General features: G+C 39.4%; 1 protein-coding gene across 1 annotated transcript; it reads right to left on the bottom strand.

Annotated features, from left to right (window-relative positions):
- Positions 1 to 4251: 4251 nt before the first annotated feature.
- On the bottom strand, positions 4252 to 23394 carry POMP (proteasome maturation protein). The gene is made up of 6 exons (XM_054446527.2): positions 23271 to 23394; positions 19944 to 20041; positions 17881 to 17941; positions 13869 to 13970; positions 10030 to 10123; positions 4252 to 4419 (listed from the first exon to the last, which is right to left on the bottom strand). Exons 1-6 carry the CDS (start codon positions 23271 to 23273, stop codon positions 4352 to 4354), a joined length of 426 nt encoding a protein of 141 aa, XP_054302502.1. The 5' UTR covers positions 23274 to 23394; the 3' UTR covers positions 4252 to 4351.
- Between the last annotated feature and the right edge of the window lie 1513 nt (positions 23395 to 24907).

Below are 24907 nucleotides of genomic sequence, written 5' to 3'. Positions count from 1 at the left end.
GTATCAGTCCTGATGAGCTGTAGTAAGAAGCAGACATCGCCACCGCTGTGGATGTCCTGCCAAAAATGTTTCTCCTGAATTTACTCATGAGGAAGACAATATATTAGAGATATGAAGTTTATATGGGTGCTTTTGTTATTATTCTTCCAGATTTTCTCTAACTTTGAAATTTTAAAAATACAAAAGTATTGAGTTAAAATCAATTCATCTCTCCAAAAGTGTGGCAAAAGTCAAAGCAGAATTCTACCTGATCCTCCACTGACCCAAAGCCATATCCTCCGTGACCTCTATTTTGTCACAGTGCTGAACAATATAACTTTTTCCTGTCTCCATTAAGCCAAGACACTGAAAAGCAGCAAAAAGCAAAGTACAGCTGACAAAGCAGGTCTACTGGCTCCAGAAGTAACTTCCAAACCTGGAAGCAAACCCTAAACTTTCAAAACTTATTTTTTCATCTTTAAAGTTTTTAAAGTTGGCTGGGCATGGTGGCTCACACCTGTAATCCCAGCACTTTGGAAGGCAGAGATGGGTGGATCATGAGGTTAGGAGTTAGAGACCAGCCTAACCAACATGGTGAAACCCCGTCTCTACTAAAAATACAAAAATTAGCCGGGCATGGTGGCATGCGCCTGTAATCCCAGCTACTCAGGAGGCTGAGGCAGGAGAATCGCTTGAACCCGGGAGGCGGAGGCTGCAGTGAGCTGAGATCACGCCACTGCACTCCAGCCTGGGTGACAGAGCGAGACTCTGTCTCAAAAAAAAAAAAAAAAAAGTTTTAAAGTCCATTACACTTTTTCAACCTGAAAAAACAAAACAAAACAGACAAACAAAGACAGCTACTTGGGAGGCTGAGGCAGGAGAATCGCTTGAACCTGGGAGGCAGAGGTTGAGTGAGCTGAGATCACGCCACTGCACTCCAGCTTGGGCGACAGAGTGAAACTCTGTCTCAAAAAACAACAACAAACAAAAACAAAGACTAGTAGTATATTCTCATTCTTTAGGAATATTTAAAGATCTATAACATATTAAGTATAGGTTCTTAATGAAGCATTTCTTGTATATGAAGGAAATTGAATTTCAATTTTGAAGTCATGAGGAAAGTAAGTCCAACGAAGTGTCACAGCATTTTTTATTTTGTTTTATTGAAATAGCAGGTCAAAATTTGGTTAAATTTGACTCTGGCCACACTTCTGAAGAGATGAATTGATTTTAACTTATATTTAACTTATATTTCATGTGTTTGAATAAACACATTTATCCAACTGTAGAATCCAATGAAAGATTTTATTTCACATAGTTCTTCCATTTTTCAAAAGCACTTGTGTTTAGATCGTTTTTCTCATTCTTGAATGTCTGCATTCAAAGAAATAACAAGCTGGGGGCATGGTGGTGTACACCTGTAGTCCCAGCTACTCAGGAAGGTAAGGCAGGAGGATCACTTGAGCCCAGGAGTTCAAGGCTTTGGTGAGCTGTAATCATGCCTGTGAATACCCACTGCACTCCAGCCTGGGAAACATAGCAAGACCTCATCTCTAAAAAATAAAATAAACAAAGGAATAACAAAATGTAGAAGAGCACTGAGCTGTATTCCCTGTCCTCCAGAAAAAGGGATAACACCCACGGTAAAGGGCAAAATTAAGAAAAACTAATAAGCCTGTTATTTACATTCTGTAGAGTGAAAAGTTGTGTTTAGTGAAAGAGCCATCCTGGGGTGTGTGTGTTCAATTATACACCAAATCCCCAACACTTTCAGATGGTAATAGCCACCAACTCCCTTGTTCTCATATATTAAAAGGCTTAATATAAAATTAGATTGTGCCATTAGGTATGCTTTTTAGTATTAATAAATTTTAATCAAGGCTGTGATATCATGACTAGAAGCTTGGAATCTACAGCCCCATTCAACCAACCTCATCGTCTAGGAAGGGGAGACGGATTGGAGAATAAGTTCATAATTGATCGTACCTACAAGATGAGGCTTCTATCAAAACCCCTGAACTTTCAGGTTGGTAAACACGTGGAGGGGTCCGGAGGGTGGTGTGCCAAGAGAGGGCATAGAAGCTCCTAGCACCTTCCCCCTTACCTTGCCCTATGCATCACTTCCATCTGGCTGTTCATCTGTAGCCCTTGCAGTATCTTTTATAATAAATGGATAAATGTAAGTAAAATGTTCCCCTGAGTTCTATGAGCTGCCCTAGCAAATTATGGAACCCAAGAAGGACAGTGGGAACCCCAATTTGCAACCAGTCAGTCAGAAGCACAGGTCACAACCTGGGAATTGCAATTGGCAATTGTCACTAACACAAAAGCAGAGCAAGCAAAGAAAGGGAATAAAGCATATAAAAGGTTCTCAACATGGAGAGCTTTCAAAAAATATACTTCCTGGGATCCATTTCAGACTAGTCCTACTGGAATTTATGAGATTAAAATACACTAAAATTTCTTCAAAAGATTCCCAGCTGATTCCTATAAGCATCCAGGGGTGAGGGCCACTGGTATAAACACAAAGGTTAAAAGAGGAGACAGGAGGCAAAAAGACCATCAGAAAATGTTATTTGTGATTACCAAGTTCTATATTAAAGCCTCACATTTTCCATTTAAACTACACTCTTAAACATAGTACCCTCTACTGGTCAGGAAGGGTATCTATTATTCCTAGGTTTAAGGTACAGAAGAAATCTCCAGCTTCCTTAATTAAAGAGAATATATGTAGAAGCAATTAGTGAATCTTTATTATTTCTACATTTTCTTATTATTTAAGTGTAAAGTGAGCTGGAGAACACTGTATTAGCAAAGATGATTCTAAACTTAATCTCAATAGTCAAGAGCAAGATATCTATTTTAAAAATGTGTACCGGGCCAGGTGCAGTGGCTCATGCCTGTAATCCCAGCACTTTGGGGAGGCCGACGCAGGAGGATCACTAGAGGCCAGGAGTTCAAGACCAGTCTGGGCAATATATAGCGAGACTCCGTCTCTATAAAAAAATAAAAAATTAGCCAGGTGTGGAGATGCACCCCTGTACTCCCAGCTACTTGGGAGGCTGAGGTGGGAGGATTGCTTGAGCCTGGGAGGTCTCAGCTGCAATGAACCATGATCTCGCCACTGTACTCCAGCCTGGGCGACAGTGAGACCTTGTCTCAAAAAAAATTTTTTTAAGTGTACTTGACTTTTCTCAAGGTTTGTCAACTTTAGCAACTACTGACATTTTGAACCAAATGATTTTGTTTGCAGAGTGCAAACTGTATGTAGATGGTTTTAGAATGTTCGTAAGTCTAAGTTTTTTAAAGACATAGAATGCTACTGTACAAATATAAATTGTGAGTTTTAAATTCATTTCCCTTTAGTGTCTTCAACTAGTCACAAGACCATAAATTGATGCTGATGTTCCATGCATTGTAGGATCTTTAGCTGTATTCCTGGCTTCCACCCACTAGATGCCAGTAGCAGCCCACCCCCAAAGTTGTAACTCCAAAAAGTCTCTAGACATTGCCAAATGTTTCAAATCAGTAATTTATCTAATCAAAGATGTTCCTAAGAAATTGAAAATCAAAATATACTTTAAATTGTAAAAGATGACCCATTCACTAATGTTCTAAAAATGTAAATTTTTATATACCAACTTCATAAAGAATACCTTATAGTATCTTGTAATATATAAATTAAAAACATGAAAAAATGAGTTTTACTTTTCTTTAACAGTGTTGCTTGGCAATATATTAATTACATATTAAGTCTATGAAGTAAAAGTTTAACCTACATCTACTGGTTGCTTTAATTTTTCACTTAAAGACCAGACCAAAATCAAAACCTTGGAACTTCTACTTTTTAACCTGAAAGAATCAAAGAATAACTATAATCCTAAAATAGCACTGATACAGTAAATATTATTCTTATGAGTGTTAACGGACGATACTCATATATCTCATATTGTACTCAATTTGAGAGTTGCCACTGAAATCAATTAAAAATGTTTATTCTGAAAGATGCTACTATAAAGTTTACAGACTCAAATGCTTATAATGCTTATTCAAAACTAAATTTACAAAAAACCTAGAAACAGGTTGAATTGAAACCTGTAGATCATTTTATAATATTCATGAGCAAAAACTTTTTTAAAGACAAAGGCTATTGTTTTAATATAAATTAAGAGCTTTAACATGACCTCCCTTTAGTGCTTTTAATTGTCACGTGGCTGTAAACCAAAGACCCCCCCAAATTTTAAATGATCACTGATACTACTAGAGCAGAAATTCTCAGGTGTCAGTACTTTTAATGTTGTGTACATCAAATTACAGTACAAAGATGACTATAAACAAGATGCAGCCCTCGGTTTCCATGAACAGCACACTATTACAGTAAACCGAGTTTATATTCCACCATCAAGTGTGGCTCTCCCATGACTTCGCTTTGTGATGGATCTGAAAGCAAACAAAAACAAACATTTTAAAAGACTCTCAAAAAAGAGATAAATTCAATGATTCTGCTTACATGAGAATCCAGAAGAGTCAAAACTAACCTAAAGTTATAGAAAACAAACCAGTGATTGCCTGGGGCTGGGGTGGGGTGACTGACTGAAAAGGGACCAAGGGAACTTTGTGAGGCAATGAAAACATTCTACTCCTCTATTTAGGAGACCCGGCTCCATGTTAATTAAAACTCACAGAACTGTACACTTAAAAATAGGTGTACTCTATTGTATGTCAATAATATCTCAAAATAGTGGATTTACAAAGAAAAAACAGATTGACAAAAGTTTTCTTTTTTCAAAGTTCTTAAGTTTTCTAGTGGCTTCCCACATGACGGGAAACAATCTCTTAATTCACAAAAATGTTTTATCTGTATTGTCTTCTGACCTGTTGTATACACACAAACGTAAGAATTCTTAAGAAAACCTTTAAAAATCGTCACTTTTGTGTTTACAGAAGAGTCAGACAAAAGCCTTATTTTAACTGTGATTATACACCTAAAAGAACTTTTAAAATTAATACCAAGCACAAGCTTCCTAAAGACAGAGCCTTTTTCTTTGTCCTCTACTCAACATAGGACTAGAAACAGAAGAAAAACCTAATGAACTAAATCATAAAATCACTTTGTAAGAATGAATAACCCTGCACATAATAATGATGGCTACCAAGAGGAACAGTTCAGTAAAACCAATGTGGATGTTTCCTCACTGGACCTCCTAAGAGACTGGAGATTAATAAATTGCTGTGTATATAAAAGGCACTCAAAAGCTCAACTTAAAAAAAAAAAGGCAATATTTTTTGACTACATATGTTAGTATTTGTAGAAAGACACATAGAACAATCTGGAAGGACAGACTAAACCAAACTAAAACAGCCGGTAATTAGGGAACGAGAAAAATGGGATTGAGGGTCACTACAGCAAATCTGAGTTTCAATGGTAATATTTCAAATTTTTGCACAAAGAATATACTCATTTATGTAACTAAACTTTCCTCCACACCCTGCTTTTTAAAGCTTCTTTAATAAAATGCATTTATTAAATAAATCACTTGCACCAAAAGACAGCATATCATGTAAGCAAGGCACTGGTGGAGACGGGTTTTACATCTGTTGTACCACAAGCTCACCATGAGACTGAGTGAGGACTAAGCCTCTGTGAGCTTCCATTTACTCATCTTCCAGTTAGGGGATTAGAGTACATGAAAGTCCCCTTCCAGCATTAAGAAAAAGTCTATTTTTGATTTTACTAGTGTCCTTATACGTCCTTCTTAATCTTGTAAAATGTACAGAATTAACTTGCCTAAGTACTTCGCTGATAAGCAGGCAAAAAAGTCATCATCTCCAATACTGTCACAGTCTTTACACAGTATTTAGATTAACAAACTACTCTGATTATAGACTTAACACTGTGTTTTGGGTCAAAGGTGATAAGAATGTGGTCAACATGACCCTTAACTATGGATCAAGCCCCCCTATCAGGTACTGGGAACACAACAGTTAACAAGAAAAAATCTCCAGCTCTCCTGACACGTATATTTAAGTTGGACAAATAATAAATAAGAAAAATATCAGATAAGTGTTATGCAAAGAATTAATATAAGGCAGGGTGACAGAGCAGGTATTACTTTAGATTAGGTAGTTGATATGGTTTGGATGTTTGTCCCCTCCAAATCTCATGTTGAAATGTGATTTCCGAGCAGGCGCCATGGCTCACGCCTGTAATCCCAGCACTTTGGGAGGCCGAGGTGGGCACATCACAAGGTCAGGAGATCGAGACCATCCTGGCCAACACGGTGAAACCCCATCTCTAGTAAAAATACAAAAAATTAGCTGGACGTGGTGGCGGGCGCCTGTAGTCCCTGCTACTCGGGAGGCTGAGGCAGGAGAATGGCATGAACCCGGGAGGCGGAGCTTGCACTGAGCCGAGATCGCGCCACTGCACTCCAGCCTGGGTGACAGAGCAAAAAAAAAAAAAAAAGACATGTGATTCCCAGTGTTGAAGGTGGGCCCTAGAGGGAGGTAACTGCATCATGGAGTTGAATACTTCATGAATGGTTTAGCACCACCCCCCTGGATAAGTGAGTTCTTGTTCTGAGTTCACCCAAGTTCTGGTTGTTTAAAACTGTGTGGCAGCCCCCTCTCACTCTCTTGCTCCCTCTCGCCATATAATTCACTGGCTCCCCTTTGTCTTCTGCCACGATTGTAAGCTTCCTGAGGCCCTCACCAGAAGCAGATACCAGCACTGTTTCCTGTACAGCCTGAGGAACCATAAGCCAAAATAAATTTTCCTTATAAATTACCCAGCTTCAGGTATTTCTTTATAGCAATGCAAGAATAGACTAACAGTAGTTAACGGAGGACTCTCTGAGTAATATTTAGGTTGGGATCTGAAAAATGAGGGTAAACTATTTGAAGCAGAAAGGAACAGCTAATTCAATTCAGGTCCCTAAGGTGAAGCCCTAAGTTATCCGTATATTATGCAATGACAGCTCCCACAAGAAAACAACTACCCCAAATACAGTGGTCTCATTGTGATAAAAATCACCTACCTGGCCGGGCGTGATGGCTCACGCCTGTAATCCCAGCACTTTGGGAGGCTGAGGCGGGTGGACTACCGGAGATCAGGAGTTTGAGACCAGCTTGGCCAAGATGGTGAAACCCTGACTCTACTAAAATACAAAATTAGGCAGGTGTGGTCGTGGGCACCTGTAATCCCAGCTACCTGGGAGGCTGAGGCAGGAGAATCGCTTGAACCCAGGAGGTGGAGGTTGCAGTAAGCCAAGATCGTGCTTTGGGTGACTCTTGTCTCCAAAAAAAAAAAAAAAAAAAAATCATCTACCTAAACAGGTGATTTTTCCTAATAGCTACCTTAGAGAGACACAAGGAATGAATTTTAAAAGATGCCCACAAGATAGCAAGTGGCTTATTTTTTATTTTTTGAGATAGGGTCTCACTCTGTCGCCCAGGCTGGAGTACACTGGTGTGATCCCTGCTCACTGTGGCCTCAAATTCCTGGGCTCAAGTGATCCACCTGCCTCAGCCTCCTGAGTACCTGGGACTACAGCTGCACACCACTATGCCCAATTAATTTTTTAAAAAAAATTTGTAGAGACAGGGTCTCATCTTACCCAGGCTGGTCTCAAACTCCTCGGCTAAACTGATCCTCCTACCTCTGCCTCCCAGAGTGCTGGGATTATGGATGTGAGCCACCACACCCGGCCAGCTAGTGACCTTTTTAAACATATAATTCCATCACATTACATCCTTACTTAAAACTGCTCAATGGCCTTTTTTTGCATTCTGAAGAAATTCTAAACTTCTTTTCATGGTCTGTAGGCCCTGGTTCATCTGTTCCTTGCTGAGCTTTTTGATCTCAACCTTATTCTACTCTCTACTTTGCTCAAAACATGCCAGCCATATGGGCCTTCTTAAAGTGCTCTTATGTATGCTGGGAGACAGTTCTCTATTGGTCTCTCCATTCTGCAAGCTGGGAGCAGAGACACTAAACTGCCTTTGTTCTAGGCTATCTTTCCAAAGCCGTTTCAGCCTCATAAGACAAAGAAGCACAGGACAGGCAGGTTTACTGCCAGTTATAAGGCTGAGGTGGCCTGAACATGGAGTTCCTCTCCTCTAACATAACACACTCAATGTACAAGGCTTCACCTTACCCTCTTCTTAGCTGCCCCATAGGAAGTGGGGCTAAGGGAACCAAAAGAAATGCTGATACTCTGGCTACTGATACTCTTGCTATGAGTAAGAAACTGTCCTTTAGGAGTCTCTTGTCTTCTGCCAGCAACCATGAATTCATGGCAGGCTAACAAGTTAGCTTCAAAGTACAGTAAGATCTCAAACTTTTCAGAGTTCTTCAGCTGTTCTCAGGTTACAGACCCTGAACATACTGATCTCTTCTGTCTGAAATACTCTCCCTCTACTTCTAGGTCAATGATTTCATGTTTCTTTCAGGAATCCACTTCTGTGTTGTATTCCCAGAGGTATGTACCCTCCCAACCCAAAAACATCCTTTTTATTCCTAGAATTATCAAATTGTATATTTGTGTTTATGTGTTTATCTCCCCCATTTGAAAGCACAGATATTTGTTTTGTTCACAGCTGTATACTCAGAGCCTAGCCCAGTGCCTGACACATAATATTTGACTGACTAGATAAATGCTCCTAAGTCCCTCTCCCTCTTTTTAAACAGAATTACAGAAGCAGATTTTTAAGTGAATGCTTTTGTAACTAAAGACCTGAACTATCACCTTAGTAGTTTTAAATAAGGTCTAAGTTCAATGTAAAAGCTTAAGAATCCCAGCCTTTCCTGCATCCAAAATGCTCCCTCAGGGAAGATTCTCAAAGGAGGCTCACTAGACTTCTGTTATGTCCACAGCATTTCCTTACCGGACATCAGCAGCCAAGCAAAACTAATAAAACTTAATCCTGTTGGATATTTTTGTTTCTCCCGCACTGCTGGGGCATAACGAGCAGAGGCAGCATTGGACAGGATTGTATTTGTTTATCTTCCTCGGGACCAGAAAAAATAGAGGATGCTGCATATATTGTTCTTACTTAAATTCATTTACAATTATTCAGGGAATTTTATTAAAAATAACAGATTCGGCCGGGTGCAGTGGCTCACACCTGTAATCCCAGCACTTTGGGAGACCGAGGCAGGCAGATCACAAGGTCAGGAGTTCGAGACCAGCCTGGCCAACATGGTAAAACCCCATCTCTACTAAAAATACAAAAATTAGCCAGGTGTGGTGATGGGCACCTGTAATCCCAGCTACTTGGGAGGCTGAGGCAGGATAATTGCTTGAACTCGGGAGGCGGAGGTTGCTGTGAGCCAAGATCGCGCCACTGCACTCCAGCCCGGGTAACAGCATAAGACTCCATCTCGAAAAAAAAAAAAAAGACAGATTCCTCTTTCCTATTTATCACCTGTAGAAGTACAAAAATTACTTTTTTGGGGAGCTACTTTTTAAAGAAAGATTTATCTTACAGTTGTTTAAAATGCTAGTCATAAAAACCCCAAAATCAAACTAAACAAACAAAAACAACACCAGTCACATCCCAACAACAATGTGAATTCTGAAATAATTATCACTGTTTAAGTCACCCTAGAAATATCAGACTGACATATTACACTTGAAGCTCAGGACATGAACTGAATAACCACCATTACTAGACTGAAATGACTATATACTCTTAGAATTTCAAAAATAATTTTCACTTTTTTTCTTAATTTTTATATTTTTAGTAGAGACAGCGTTTCACCATGTTGGCCAGGCTGGTCTCAAACACCTGACCTTAGGTGATCCGCCCACCCCGGCCTCGCAAAGTGCTGGGATTATGCGTGAGCCACCGCACCCAGCCAATCTTCACTTTTAAAAACAGTTAAAGAACAGTTACTACCATTAAATTTTATGTTAATGCAATGAATAAACACAAGTGAACCCAATCAGCTGTAAGTTCCATGAGGACAAGAATTTTGCCTATTCTTTTTGCAGCTGTTTGCCTTTTAAATTACAAGGGCTCCATAAAAAGGTACTGAATGACACCTACCATTAAGAATATCCTCAAATCCAATAGTCTCATCATTACCCCTCAAAACATCCAGTGAAAGATTTGAGCTTGAAAGAAATGGAAGACGCTGAACCTTTGGGGAAAAGTATGAAGGGACAAGATTAGAAAAAACTCAGGGGAAGATGACAGACTATACAGTCTAATTTCATGTTCTTTATTCTTTGTTTGAAAATTTGCAAAACCAAATACAAGATCAATTTAACAAGTGGAAAAAAACACTAGTTCATATTTTATACACAAACTAAGTTGTAAAGACACTGAAATTATACTTTTCATTAACATTTAATAATCCTACCTGGTGTGCATGTATTTTGAGGCTTTGCTTCTGCTCAGGAAAACTACAGCACATACCATGTCATAAAATGCAAAATCCCAGAGCTTAACATCATGCCTCATTCCTGATACATGTAGGATGATCAAATTCCTGAAGAAAGTCCAACACAATAGGTTGCCTAGGCTGGTCTCAAACTCCTGGGCTCTAGTGATCCTCCCACTAAAACTAGGATTACAGGTCCATGTCACCAAGCCCAGCTAATGCAGATAATTTTAGATATTGCCAGAGACTACCAAAATAGGTGGTCTTTGACTAAATGATAGTAGTATTTTAAAAATAATCACACCGTTAAGAATCTAAGAAGGCAGTTTCTCACATTCCCCCCACCCCCAACAAAATGTATCCAGACTAAATATATTATTTTCAATTACTAATGTTCTATAGAGATATTTAAAATCTTTACAGTGTGGAAAAATTTCTCTAGATTGTCAAACCTAAAAAAAAAAAAAGGAAGTGGGAGGAAGAGGAAGAAACAAAAATAGGAACCTGTAAATTAAACCAGACGGCAAGGGGTCTGGTAGTTAGATCAGAGTACAGTCCTAAGAATGCATCAAAAGCAGGGAGGAGCAGGCAGCTGTTACACATCTTGACAACCCAAAACTGCAAAAGTATAGAGATAAGAAAAAAAAAAAAAGAGAGAGAATTCTGGGCAAAGATATTTGGATCAAATAGTATTAAAAACTTAAATCCAGAATTTGAGCAATCTGCAGTTGAAATCTGAGTAAGAGGAAAATAAAAAGGGAAGCTAACAATTTTGTGCCAAACATGTGATTTCATTTAATCTTCAGAATAATCCTATGCTACTCTTACTGTTCTCCTTATTTCACATTAAATTAAAAAATCTGAGGTTCAGAAAGTTCTCCAACTTACTCAAGTTCTTAAGACTAGTAGATGGCTAAGCCAAGATTCAACCCTAGGTTACTCAAAACCATGCTTTTTAAGAGCTTTCTCTTTGGAAAACGAGTAGCTTCCAGAATGACTTAGCCAAACACAATTGATGGCATTAGTAGAATTTATCTTATTATTATTATTTTTGGAGATGGAGTTTTGCTCTTGTTGCCCAGGCTGGAGTGCAATGATGTGATTTTGGCTCACTGCAACCTCTGTCTCCTGGGTTCAAGCAATTCTCCTGCCTCAGCCTCCCGAATAGCTGGGATTACAGACATGTGCCACCACGCCCAGCTAATTTTTGTTATTTTTAGTAGAGACGGGGTTTCACCATGTTGGCAAGGCTGGTCTCGAACTCCTGACCTCAGGTGATCCATCTGCCTCGGCCTCCCAGTGCTGGGATTACAGGCATGAGCCACCCCCCTTGGCCAATAGAAATTTATTGAAAAAGACAATTTAGCTAGGTCAGAGAAAGGAATCTGCACCAGTAGGAGAAATGTGTGCAAAAGCCTAACAGTGAAAGAACCTAATGAATTAGGAAACTGCAAGTAGTTTAAGAGGATAAGAAGTGTGGTGGGAAGCAAGGAGACAATTCATGGACAGAGCCACACTAAGTGTTGGGTTTTATTTTTATTCTGAGGGTAAAGTGAGGGGAATGACATAATCAAATCTGTGTTTTACAAAGATTATTCTGATTAGAATGTTAACAAGGATTGGAGGGGCAGCAGGGATGAGTGTTGCAGTAATCCAGATAAAGTCTGGCAGGGGCAAGGACCAACATAGTAGCAATGGTGGGGAGAGCAAGTAATAAACTGAATGAATGATTTGAGGGAGCAGGGGAAGAGGTTAGGATGGGTGCTAGGTGACATAACCAAGGCTAATTATCCAGTTTCTGCCTTAGGCAGAAACCTATTCATATGGATAAGGAGTATGTGGAGGATTATGAGTTATTCTGTACTTGTCCATGTAAAACTGGAGGTGCCTGTAGGACTTCCAATTGGAAAAGCCTACAGGTTTATAGCTCATGAGAATTGTACCTTGGGGGTCATCAACGTATTTTATTTTTTGAGACGGAGTCTCATTCTGTCACCTAGGCTGGAGTGTAGTGGCACGATCTCGGCTCACTGCAACCTCTGACTCCAGGGCTCAAATGATCCTCCCACCTCAGCCTCCTGAGTAGCTGGGACTATAGGTGTGCACCACAACGGCTGGCACATTTGTTCTATTTTTTTGTAGAGATGGGGTTTTGCCATGTTGCCCAGGCTGGTCTTGAACACCTGAGCTTGAGCGATCCACCCGCCTTGGCCTCCCAAAGTGCTGGGATTAGAGGTGTGAGGCACCATGCCCAGATGGAATCATCAACATATAATTGATAACTAAAGCCACAAGTAGGAAATAGGGTGAGGAAAGGACTAGAGATGGGGCACTAACAAAACTGGCATTTTAGGAAACAGGCAAAACAAATGGAACCTACACAGAGACACCTGAGAATAAGGATTCAGAAAGGAGGACATCAGGAAAGTGTGGTGTTCTAAAAGCCAAGGAGGTGGGATGATAGCTTGAGGCCAGGAGTTTAAGACCAGCCTAGGCAACACAGCAAGAGCCCGTTTCCACAAATAATAATTTTTAAAACTAGCCAGGTGAGGTAGCATGTGACTGCAGGGGACTGAGGCAAGAGGACTGCTTGAGCCCAGGAGTTTGAGGATGCAGTGAGCTATGATCATACCACTGCACTCCAGCCTGGATGACAGAATGAGACCCTATATCAAAAAAATAAATACAAAGTAAAAAAATAAAAGCCAAGGAAAAAAGGAAGAAGCCATTATTAATGTCAAATACTACACGGAGATGAAGTAAAGTGAAGGTAAAAATGTCCACATTGTTCAGGAGCAGTTTCATTGGTGTCATGGGAGACAGAAACAGTGGGTTAAATAAATAGGAGGGAAAGGAGTATAGAAAGCAAATGTAGACAACTTTTCAAGAAGCAAAAGCACACTCAATGAGAGACAAGTTACTATAAAGGAATTTGAAATTGATAACAATTTTTTTTTGTTTTAAAAGACAACAGCGGTTCAAATGCTACTGCTGAGACAGAGCAAGCAGAGAGAGGTTAAAGATATCAGCTTGAGAAGGCATCATTGATAAAGGGATTTTCCTGAAGTAATGTAACAGGATAGAATCCAAAGCACAGGTAGGAGGGTGGTTCTTACATAATTGGAAGGACATTTTCCAAGTACTTATTCCTTAGCAACAGGTATATCCAACTATATACAAATTGTATACTTGACACCTCCACTTGGATATTCTTAGAGGGATCTCAAATTCAATGGAATACATTAAAAAAAAACCCAAAAAACCCAGAAAAACATGAAAGCAGACGCAGGTAAGTTTTCAGACACTGAGCCTATAATTTGAAGTTTTCCATTTAATGGCTTCTTTTTTCCCTCTATGAAGTAGAAATCAAGGTCATATCCTAAAAAGGGGGAAGGAAGTAGAATAGGTTGTAAGGTAGATAAGGTATAAATAGCTGTTATGAAAACAGAAGAGTCCTCATGAATGATATCGACACATATGCAACAGAGATCCATCAACTCACCTGCTGCACTGCCTTGAATTCCATCTGTAATTTTAGTGGAGCAAATAGACCCTGAATATTTCTCAGTGTGGAAAAATTCATTTTATCTTGGTTGAGCTGGAACTACAAAAGACAATGTAGTTTTAAACATTACACTCAATACTCTACTTTCAAAACAGTTAGCAGTGGCATATATATAACACAACAGTTAGATGAAGAATTTTAATATCCATACCTGTAATAAAAACTAAGTATTTTTACTAATTTTTTCTGATAAATTTTAGACCGCATATGTCTATATTTCATTTAGCATGCAGGTGTACTTTTACCAGTGTAAAATTACTACCAAAATTCCAAATTTATAAAAATAATAAATTAAGGAATGTGTCTCCTATTTCAAAAGCAGATTTACAAGACATAATCATATTTTAGCGCTTTTGATTAAAAGTACTGCAAAACTAGCAAAGGTGTAATTTGAGATCCAGAAAATGTCACATGCACTGACAAAAATAGTTAATTTCTAAGTATGAAGGTATATATTTAAAAGGATTCAGCAAAAGAAATAATCCGACCACTAAATCATCCTGTTAATTAAACTATAATGTTTAAACTCCACTTATTTTTGGTACTTGCCTCAGGGGAAAAACAAACATCTTCTCCAAAGTTTATTCAATTTGTATTGGGTACTAATCAGCAATTTTTCCTGGATCATACTTTCACTAAGTACTGATATTACATTTAGGGAACTTTGACCATAACTTAATGTATTTCAGGCAAAATCAATCGACTTGACTCATGGATTCTAAAACAGTTTCCAAAAATGGCTCCTAAGGATAGTGAATGTAATATGCAAACAGACTGTTACAAAGATTTGTCTGAGCTAAGGTGATTATGAGGTAAAGTCATTTCTTGTCATTATTTTTTATTATACGCTACTCTCTTGATAACATTGTCTTCTAATAGTAATCAAAAAGGTCATTTTGATCAAAAATCTATTGAAAGATTAGCACCTACTTGGGATATGACTATGAAGTTTGAAAGTAAGGTGACTAACCAAATGCTTTTTAATTACTTTAGCTTTACACAGCAAATTTTGACAGATGGTCCTTAAGGAAAACCTGCAGTATTTTATTATGCGTATATGATCTGAAGTTCTAAGTGAAGGGTTTGCTTTAAATATTGGCCTATCCTCATGACGATACAATTTTATTTTAAGTGACGGGTCTTGCTATGTGGCTGGAGTGCAGTGGCTATTCACAGGCACGATCATAGAGCACTACAGCCTCGAATTACCAGGCTCAAGCAATCCTCTGCTTCAGCCTCCCACGCCGCTGGGACTACAAGCACACCCCACCACATCCAGCACTAAATGTAATTTTATGTATAAAAATTCAATTTATGTAAATTTTGATGAATACAGCCATCTTGTAATGTGATATTAATACTGTAATTACCAATCAACATGTAAGTCAGCAACCGTGTGCAAAATTAGGCTCTGTGGCAACACACAACAAAACTGAACAGTCTACCTTGGAGATTATAATCCAGTTTGGAAGACATTATGTATGTATCTCAACCCTCCGCACTACTGATTTCTTGGGCCAGATAATTCTTCACTGTGGCGGGCTGTCCTGTGTACTGTAGGATGTTTGGGAGCATCCCTGGCCTCTACCCCATAGATGCCAATATTATATCCCCCACCCCCCACCACACCACTTGTGACAACCTAAAATGTCCTCAGACTTTGCCAACTGTTCCCTCGTAGGGGGCAGGAGGATGATCCTCTCCTAGTTGAGAACCACTGGTACAAATGATGATGGCCATCTTCCATCACTATCACCACTGAAGCTCCCAATCATGCAGAGCTACTAGAGGCCAGCAATATGCCAAGGATGGGCTATTACTAACTCCAGATGAGAAGACTAAGGCTTAAAGAATATTAAGCAATATGCCCCAAGTTTACTTAGCAAAGTGGGGTGCCCACATAGTTCAACTACACAATCCATGCTGAAGGATTTATAATAGACAGTAAGAGTCACATAAAGAGTGAGACTGCCATTAGCTGGCTAAATGATTAAAGAAGAGATGCAGTAGATATAAGTCTCAAAAAGATCTCTGAAGTTTTTAGATTCTTCACAGTTCCAGCCAGTCTCACTCAGATTTGTCAGTTTCTCTTAATATGTATTGCTTAGAACTAAACCAATATTCCAAATCTAATAGCCAGACTAATACACAGGAAAATAATATAATCTCCCTTGATTTGAGCCCCATCTTATTAACAAAGCCCAAGACTGCATTAACCTTTCTTTTTAGTAACTAACGTAATCTGCTGGCTTATAGTGAGTATACAGTCAATTAAAATAGCGAAGTTTTACATAGCAAGTCACTTTACCCTGCCCAAAGGTGTAGAATTCATTTTTTGAATCCAAACGCAGAACTTCACACTCACCTCTATAAATGTTTTCCTTAAATTTTGGTCTAGACTTTGGTCTATTTTATCATCATGATATAGTTCAATTATTCACCAGAATGAACTATCCTTCTCAACCCTTTTTCCAAAAACCTAATATACATTCTTTCTTTGGTTGCCCACAAGTCCTTGAAAAATACTTATCCTTCCTACGTGTCCACCTGACTACCTAAGATGTAGACAGAGGCCAAAAAGCCCTATCAAAATATTCCCTCCAAATTGACTATTCCCTAATCACTATTATCCGGGTACAGTTATCAACCTCATATACTTTACCCTACACTACTTTCACTTGGTTAATAATCCACCATATAATCCTCAATCTTATCCCTTGTCAGATAATTTGATCCCTTGACTGACCCATTTGGCAATTTAGTAAAAGAATGAACTAAAATTAATTTGCTGAGTTCATTCAGATGCTGATGATCACTGCTTACTTTATTAAATGCTCACAGCTCACTCAACAGTCCACTTAAGAAACGGTTTCAGGGATCAATGTTACCACAGACAATCTTATTTTTTAGTTAGATCCTTTATACAAAAGTGGAATATGTACCCATCTACAAGCAATTTTCATTTCTCCCATTAGTTCTCAAAGATGATCAACTGTGCTTTTATAATCATACTCACATACTTATAAGTATACTCTGGGCTGTCAACTTCTGCACCTGAAACCTGAATTCACTTAAATCGATGAGGAACTTTTTTTTCCTCATCTAATTTGAACTTCAATTTCATAATTACATTATTTGTTCTACTCTTTCTTATAGGCAGGTCTATCCTCTTATTAGAAAGCGAAACAAACAAACAACAAAAACAAAATACAGATCAGTTTTCTGTTACCTAATGACTGCATCATCTTCCCCAAGTAGTCAGAAACCTTTTTCTTCTTCCTCTAAATGTTTATTTAAGAATCCTTTAAGTTGTGTTTTGGACATGTATACATGCTATCCTCTTTTTAGGAGTAAACTTTCTGGTCTAAAACTGTTCAAAGATCCCTCCTCTTCTATAAAGCCTTCCAAAAAAGCCCTAAGCACAGGTGGCTGTCACATCCTTGGTCTTCTCTAGCACTTTACGAAACCTTCTCCTACCCACTGCTTGTCTTCCTCATTAAATTTTAAGTTATTTAAGGATGGGGATTATGTCATATTCATCGAAGTACCTACTGTGCCTAGTGGCTGTGTCCTACAGTAACTCGGAGATGCAGGACTTAAGAAAGAGGTCAAAACTAGAGACATGAACTTGGAAGTCAACAGCAAAAATGGCAGGAAAAAATATAAAAGAAACAGCATTATCGAAAGAGAAAATTCCTGTGAGAGGAATGGAGAAGTGGATCACCCTTTGGAGACGTACATTAAAAAGGCAGGGAAGGATGCATAGAAAGAGAGCTTTAGAGGAGCAGTATATTTTTTAAGTCTATCCTACAAGGGGTTTGAAAATAATGCCTCATATTCTTCATGGGCAAATCCTCAGTACCAAAATCGTTTTAATAAAATGAAACCAATATTAGTAAAAGTATTTATCTATTAGAAGATAAAAATAAGGACGCAATAATATACTTACATTTTTTTCTGATAATTCAAGAGGATGACTAGGCAAAAGTTCATTTTTCACACAAGAAAAACTGAAAGGACATTAAAAAAAAACAACAGTTAGAGGAGATTAAATATCACTCAATATCCAAAGCTCAAAATCATATCTATAAAGGGATGGCATGAGAGAGTTTTTTGGGGTGACAAAACTGTTCTGTATCTTGATTGTGCTGACAGTCATAGGAATTGATACATGCGCAAAAAATTCATAGACCCACACACCAAAAGAAAAAAAAAAAAGTATATATAATAATTTAAGAACGTATCCATTATAGACATTGGTGGTCAAGACTTCAATCACTAGGGAAAACTTGCCAAAATCTGGTGCTACATCTAGAAGAAATTCAATGAATGTATGTTTATTGCTATTACTCTGATGAGGTACTTCTTGCACTATATAAAATATCTAAGCCTATTCCCTTCAGGTCTAACACAGTCAATATTTAATATATCTTTAATAAACATGTTGAACAATAGGTTTAACATTTACTGAACACCTACTATGTATAAAGTATATTAGGTAAGGCACAACTAGAAACAGGCCACTGGTCTTCATCACTCTAGCTATATAAAGATGACTACCTTATTATCCAAACTAGGATTTTAAAGCTAATAAAAACCTTAGAAACCCTGCAACAATTGTTTATTGAATATTGTCTTTTTAACAAACATTATCCAGGAAGTGGGTTTTGAAAATGGTCCTGCCCCAGTCCAATCAGGAAGAAGAAGGAACATTTCATGTGGGGGGAAAAAAGTCTTCAGACCTTAGTTACTGCCTAGCCAATCAACTTGATTATAAATATCAAATTATATCTCCAATTTCACAGGCTATATGCTGCATTTTTTTACTACAAAATTGAAAGTCTGTAATGAGGGATTATATTTGTACTCAGACACCAGCATGAGAATGCCATTCTATTATAATAAGAGTAAATTACGGCCAGACGCAGTGGCTCACACCTGTAATCCCAGCACTCTGGGAGGCCAAGGTGGACGGATCACTTGAGGTCAGGAGTTCAAGGCTAGCCTGACCAACATAGAGAAACCCCGTCTCTACTAAAAATACAAAAGTAGCCGGGCATGGTGGCACATGCCTGTAATCCCAGCTACTCAGGAGACTGAGGCAGGAGAATCGCTTGAACCCGGGAGGCAGAGTCTGCAGTGAGTGGAGATCGCGCCATTGCACTCCAGCCTGGGCAACAAGAGGAAAATGCCATCTCAAAAAATAAATAAATAAAAAATAAGAGTAAATACTTTAAAATTAGATGTAAAATTCAAAAATTCAAAACACAAAATGTTTATAGGGGGAAAGGTGTTATCCTTATTTTATTAAGCAGAAAAGTGACCTGCACAGAGTATGGTCTAGTACCAGAAACTGAGACCTAAACATACAGAAACAAAAAGGAAATCACAAACATGGCGTAACTGCATGCTAAAGCTAGAAAAGAAAAAAAAATGGTAGCCAATACATACTGAGTGCTTCTAATGTCAGGTACTATTTAAAATATTTTTCAGGTATTAACTCATTTATTCCTCAAAAGAAGATATAGACTACTATTAGGCCTACTTTATCCATAAGGACACTGAGACATTAATTATGTGATTTGTCCAAAGGCACACATCTAGTAAATAGCAGAGCCACGATCCAAACCCAGGCCGACTGAATCCAGAGTTTAATCTCTCAACTGCTATGTTCTAGTGCCTCCCAAAGAAAAGCGAATTACTCTAATAGTTAAGACAAGAAGGCAAATGGCTAAGTTATCAGTAGCAAAAAAATAAAAAGAATCCTACCAAATCATGCTAATGGGCACCACTGCCTAGGAGGACGCTCTACATTGGGAACCTACTACTTTGATGAGACACCTCTTCCACTACAGAAGATATCTAAGCCTCTTCCCCTCTGCACCCCATGTAAGGTATATTACTTGCCATCTGCCAACTAAATACACACGTATAGCCTATCAAAATACTTAAAGAATATTGTGAAAATTCACAGAAACATAACAAAATCAAAGTCATAACTCCCCCATATACCCTTTCCGAAGAAGATCATGACTTTCAAAAGGTCCACTTGCTGAAAGTTCAGTAACTGGAATACTGTCCTTTAGCTCAGATCCAAGTCCTCTGGCATTCTACAACACAAATGAAACACATTATTAAATAGAAAAAAAATTTGAACACACACCCAAACAGCTGTGTCAAAAATATTGTTTAAGTAGGAGACAGAAAAATAAAAGCCCATCAAAATGTCCAGACTAGACAATTACAGCAAGCCTTAAACATTATGATATGATAGAGACACACATGGTACAATGAAAATACCAAATTTTTTAAGAGTGGGAAGGATTCCTGAGGTGATCTCTGAATGCTGTCAGTTTGAAAGGCATTCCAGGAAAAAATAACATGAATAAAGGCAAGAAAATATAAATGAACAAGCTTCAGGTAGTTTGAGATAACTGGCTAAATATGTTTCCAGTGAGGCAGAAGTAAAGGCTGATGAAATACAAAAGTGAAACGTCTTACGTGCAAAGAAATGTGGGTTTTATTCCAAAACTGAAAGCCTCTGAAAGGTTATGGCATGGTTGAATTTGTTTCCCCTGGAAAAACCGCTCCCTTAGGTTAGAGTGTTTAACACAGAATAAAAAAGTTGAAGACAGCATCCTCGGGAATACTATTCCCTGAGGACAAGAAGAACAACAAAGAAATGGGATTAACAGACAGGATGGATAAAGAAAAGTAGAGAAGCTGGGAAAAAAGGGAATTTCAGAAAGTGTTTGGTTTCTATATGAAGATAGCACTACCTATAAAAACTATGTGTATCTAATCAGGATAGTATAAAACAAAACAAAAAAGACAGTGCATTTGGTATTGGTGTATTATTACCCTACGCTATTGTGAAATGCACAATCACCAGATATTTATTAGCCATCTACTATGTGTCAGGTACTCTGCTAGATACTGAAGATACATGTCTACCTCCCAGGGCTTCAGCTTATGAAAATATATTAAACAAGCAAAGAAAACATGGTGTTACAACAGGCAAAGCACGAGATGCTAACTTTATTTATTTATTTATTTACTTTTTCAGATAAGGTCTTGCTCTGTCATGCAGGCTGGAATGCAGTCGAACAATCACGGCTAACTGCAGCCTAGACTTCCCAGGTTCAAGCAATCCTCCTGCTTCAGCCTCTCAAGTAGCTGGGACTACAGGCATGCAACACCACGCCTGGCTAATTTTTTTATTTTTTGTGGAGATAAGGTCTCAACTATGCTGGCCAGGCTAGTCTCAAACTCCTGTGCTCAAGCGATCTTCCTGCCTTAGCACTCCCCAAAGTGCTGGAATTACAGGTGTCAGCCAGCATGCATGGCCCAAGCCACTAACTTTAAATCACTTGTTGCTCAAGTCCAATATCCCTGTGATTCTGCAGAAAAATGTAAAACAGCTACAGGTAGTTTTAGTATCAAATTTTATATTATTCTAGAAGAAAATATTCTGAGAAGTCAACTTTTTAACTGATTTCTTAATTTGTTTCTATATTTGATTTAGTCAGGTGTTTTATCCTTTCCAGGGTTTCTTCACTATACCACTCTAGTCCAGCCTATCACACATGGATAACTTCAATAGCATTCTACTGGGTTTTGCAGCCTTTAGACTCACCCATTTTCCAGTTCTGTATATCAAGGTTTTCCTCAAGCACAAAACCTCCTCCAACAAAACTGCTAGAAAATCTTTGTTGGTTCATCGATGTCTGAAGCACAAAGTTCAGACTCCTTAGCCTGGACCTAAAGAACCTGCATAATAGGTTCCAACTCCCCTACATACAAGAAGTCATGGTGGACAAGGAAAAGAATCTGGACTCTAGTGTGGACTGTCACTAACCTACTTTGTGACTGCCAGCAAAGCACCAACCTCTCTGGCCTTGTTTTACTCATCTGCACCAAGGAGCTGAACTCCTACCAGGACTACAAATGCTCCTTGACTTATGATGGGGTTTACTTCCTAATAAATCCATCTTAAATTGAAAATGTCAAAAGTCAAAAACACATTTAACACACCTAACCTACTAAACATCAGGCCTTAGCCTAGCCTACCTTAAATGTGCTCAGAACACTTACACTAGCCTACAGTTGGCCAAAATCATCTAATACAAAGCCTACTTTATTAAAAAGTACTGGGTATCTCATGTAATTTATTGTATACTGTACTGAAAGTGAAAAACAGAATGGCTGTATTGGTACTCAAATACGGCCTCTAACTGACTGTGTATGGATTTCACACCATCATAAAGTCAGAAGATTGTTGAACCACCAGAGGTTGGGGACCTTCAGCAGAGATGTGTGATTGTTGCTTTCCAAATGTATCTTCTATTACTTCCCTATATCAACATTCTCCTCCTTCTGGACTGCTTTATTGTAAAGCAACAGAAGGTTTCAACGCACAAAGAAAAGGTGAATTCTGACTTCTGGATTCTGTTATTGTCATTTTTCCCAATTTCCTTCTGTAAAATATCAGGATTAGTACTTACTGTTTCTAATAAAGGAAGGAGCCGAGAAAGGCAAATCTACGAAAACCTAACTACTAGTTATATTTGAGAGTGCCTAAAAAACTTTTTAAATAACGATTAGCAGTATTTACGAATAGAAACTTTCTAGATTTGGATGGATGGCCTACCAGCAGTACCGATATCAGAGTCTGTGGCAATGGTGACTCAGTATTCTTCTCAAATACCACAACTTCTAAGTTAAAAAGAAAGAGAAAGTGGTGGGGAGGAGAGGGAGGGAGGAGATGTACTAACAATACTGACAAACGGGGAATAGCAACTGTCTGATTTTTTCCCCTCTAACACCTAGCACACTACAAGCTCTCAAAAAAGTTTGTACAGCAAAGCTGCGTTACACAAATGCGACCTATAATTGTGGGTTGTTTACCAGGCAGTTACAAGGGCGGGGACTGGGGGAGATGAGGAGTCTGAGGGTTCTGGGCTCTCAGAGGTTATCCCTCGAGGAAAGGGTCGGCAGCGCCACCCCACAGAACGTTGCACTTTCGCGGCTGCATTTTCCCTTCTGCGCCAAGTAAGGGGAGGAGGTCTGGGCCTGCTGGGGTCTACGGGATGGAAGGGCGCAAACCGAGCTAAGAGGAGCAGGATGAAGCCGAAGCGCTGCTAGTGGGACCAGTGACGGGCCCCGGCGACAGCCACGACCCACCCAAACCCCGTGACTCGACAGATTATGGCGCCCGAGGCCGGCCTCAGCCCCACGCTGCCGCCGCCACCGGGGACGGGTTGGGAGGCGACTGCCTGTTTCTGCCAAGCCACGGTCCCGAGCCCGCGTGGAACTCCGGCCGCCCGGGTACCCACTCACCATCTTCCGCAGCTCTGCGAACAGCCTCTCTGCCCCGTTACCGTCAGTCGACCCCGCCGCTCACTTCCGTTTCCGAGGGCTGCCCCCCCACATCCGCCGGAAGTGCGTCCGTCCGGGCGAGGAAGGAAGGAGGGCGCGGGACGCCGGAGGGAGCTGCGCGGGGCCGAGGCTCCCACGCTTGCAATCCCAAGGGACTGAGGGCCAAGGGCGCAGTAAGGGTGTGGGCTGGGAGGAGGGAGGGGTCGGGACGAGACGTGCCTGAGGGGAGGGAAGACACGGACTCCGGTTTATTAATAAACATCTACGGTTTGTACGGCATTTTAAGATGTGCAGTGTGCTTTTGTAGGTACATCGCCTTATTTAACACAAAACCTCTCTGAGGTAGCTATTACATTTCACAGAAGGGTAAACGAGGCATAGGTGATTTGAGTGATTTGCTTGAGATCGTTCGGCTAAGAAAGCAAAATTGGGACACAAGGCTTTTGTCATTTTTAAAAAACATAATATTGAAGGCCTGGTATGTTCCGAACCCTGTGCTGAGGCTAGGAATACAAAAAAGGACCAGGCTGGTGTGACCTCTGGGCTAGAGGAGCAGTGGTACTCCGGGGGCGAGAGGGGAGTGAGGGGATGATAGTGACGGCAAATTAAGTAAATGTGATCATGACCGACATATGTTGGGCTCTTTGAACTGCGTTATCAACACAGTTCTAAGTGCTTACATCCTTTATCTCCTTTAATCTTTTCAATAACCTTAGGACTACAATTTGCAGGTGAAGAAACCGAGACATGAAGGGCTTAAATAAATATGCCTAAGGACATATTTATGAGTCTAGAATCCATGCTCATTACACTATTCTGTATTGTTCAAATATAATGTAATAAAACGGCCTTATAGTCTGCTGCCACAGGATGGAGACACCTTAGGGAATCTTTGGACTGACAGCTAAAGGATAAGAGCGAACTAGTTTGGGGTAGTAGGGTATTTAAAACAACATTACGTGCATATCTGCTTGTGCAAAACGGAACTGGAAAGGAGGCCTAAGTCTGGCTAAAGTTCAGAAAGTAAAGTGGAGAGTACTGTGAGATGAGGTTGTAAGTAGATGGAGGCAAGTGGTTTTTGTTGTTGTTTGTGTTTGTTTGTTTTAAATAATGATAGGGTTTAGCTATGTTGCCCAGGCCTGCGTTGAACTCCTGGGCTCAAGCGATTCTCCTGCTGCAGCCGCCCGAGTAATTGGAACTACAGGCATGCATCATGGGACCTAGCTACAGGTGTTTTATGCAGCCTTTGTAGGCAAGATTAAGGATGAGGCTTTGTCTTTAAAAAGCCATCGAAGGATTTGAGAGAGGAAAATGATAAGGCCATATATGTTATGTATATCCACTGCCATGGTCATACAACTTTGAAGTTCCAGATGTTAAGTGTTCTGCCATGCTGTCCTTTAGGTGTCTTCTGGTCCTTCACAATAGCCATGTTTAATCCTGAGATTTGAGTGGGAGTGTTTCGTTTGCATCTTTTTTCTTTCCATCAATTCCACCTGAGAAATTGTAAAACTGCGAATCTTTTCTTAAAAATCATTTTAACATTTGCTGATTGCTCACAGTTCAATGAATATGTATTGAACATTTGCTTGGTACTA

Source organism: Pongo pygmaeus, chromosome 14 (assembly GCF_028885625.2).
Source record: "Pongo pygmaeus isolate AG05252 chromosome 14, NHGRI_mPonPyg2-v2.0_pri, whole genome shotgun sequence".
In the NCBI taxonomy this organism is placed as follows: Eukaryota; Metazoa; Chordata; class Mammalia; order Primates; family Hominidae; genus Pongo; species Pongo pygmaeus.
This window is presented reverse-complemented; position numbering and strand designations above follow the sequence as displayed.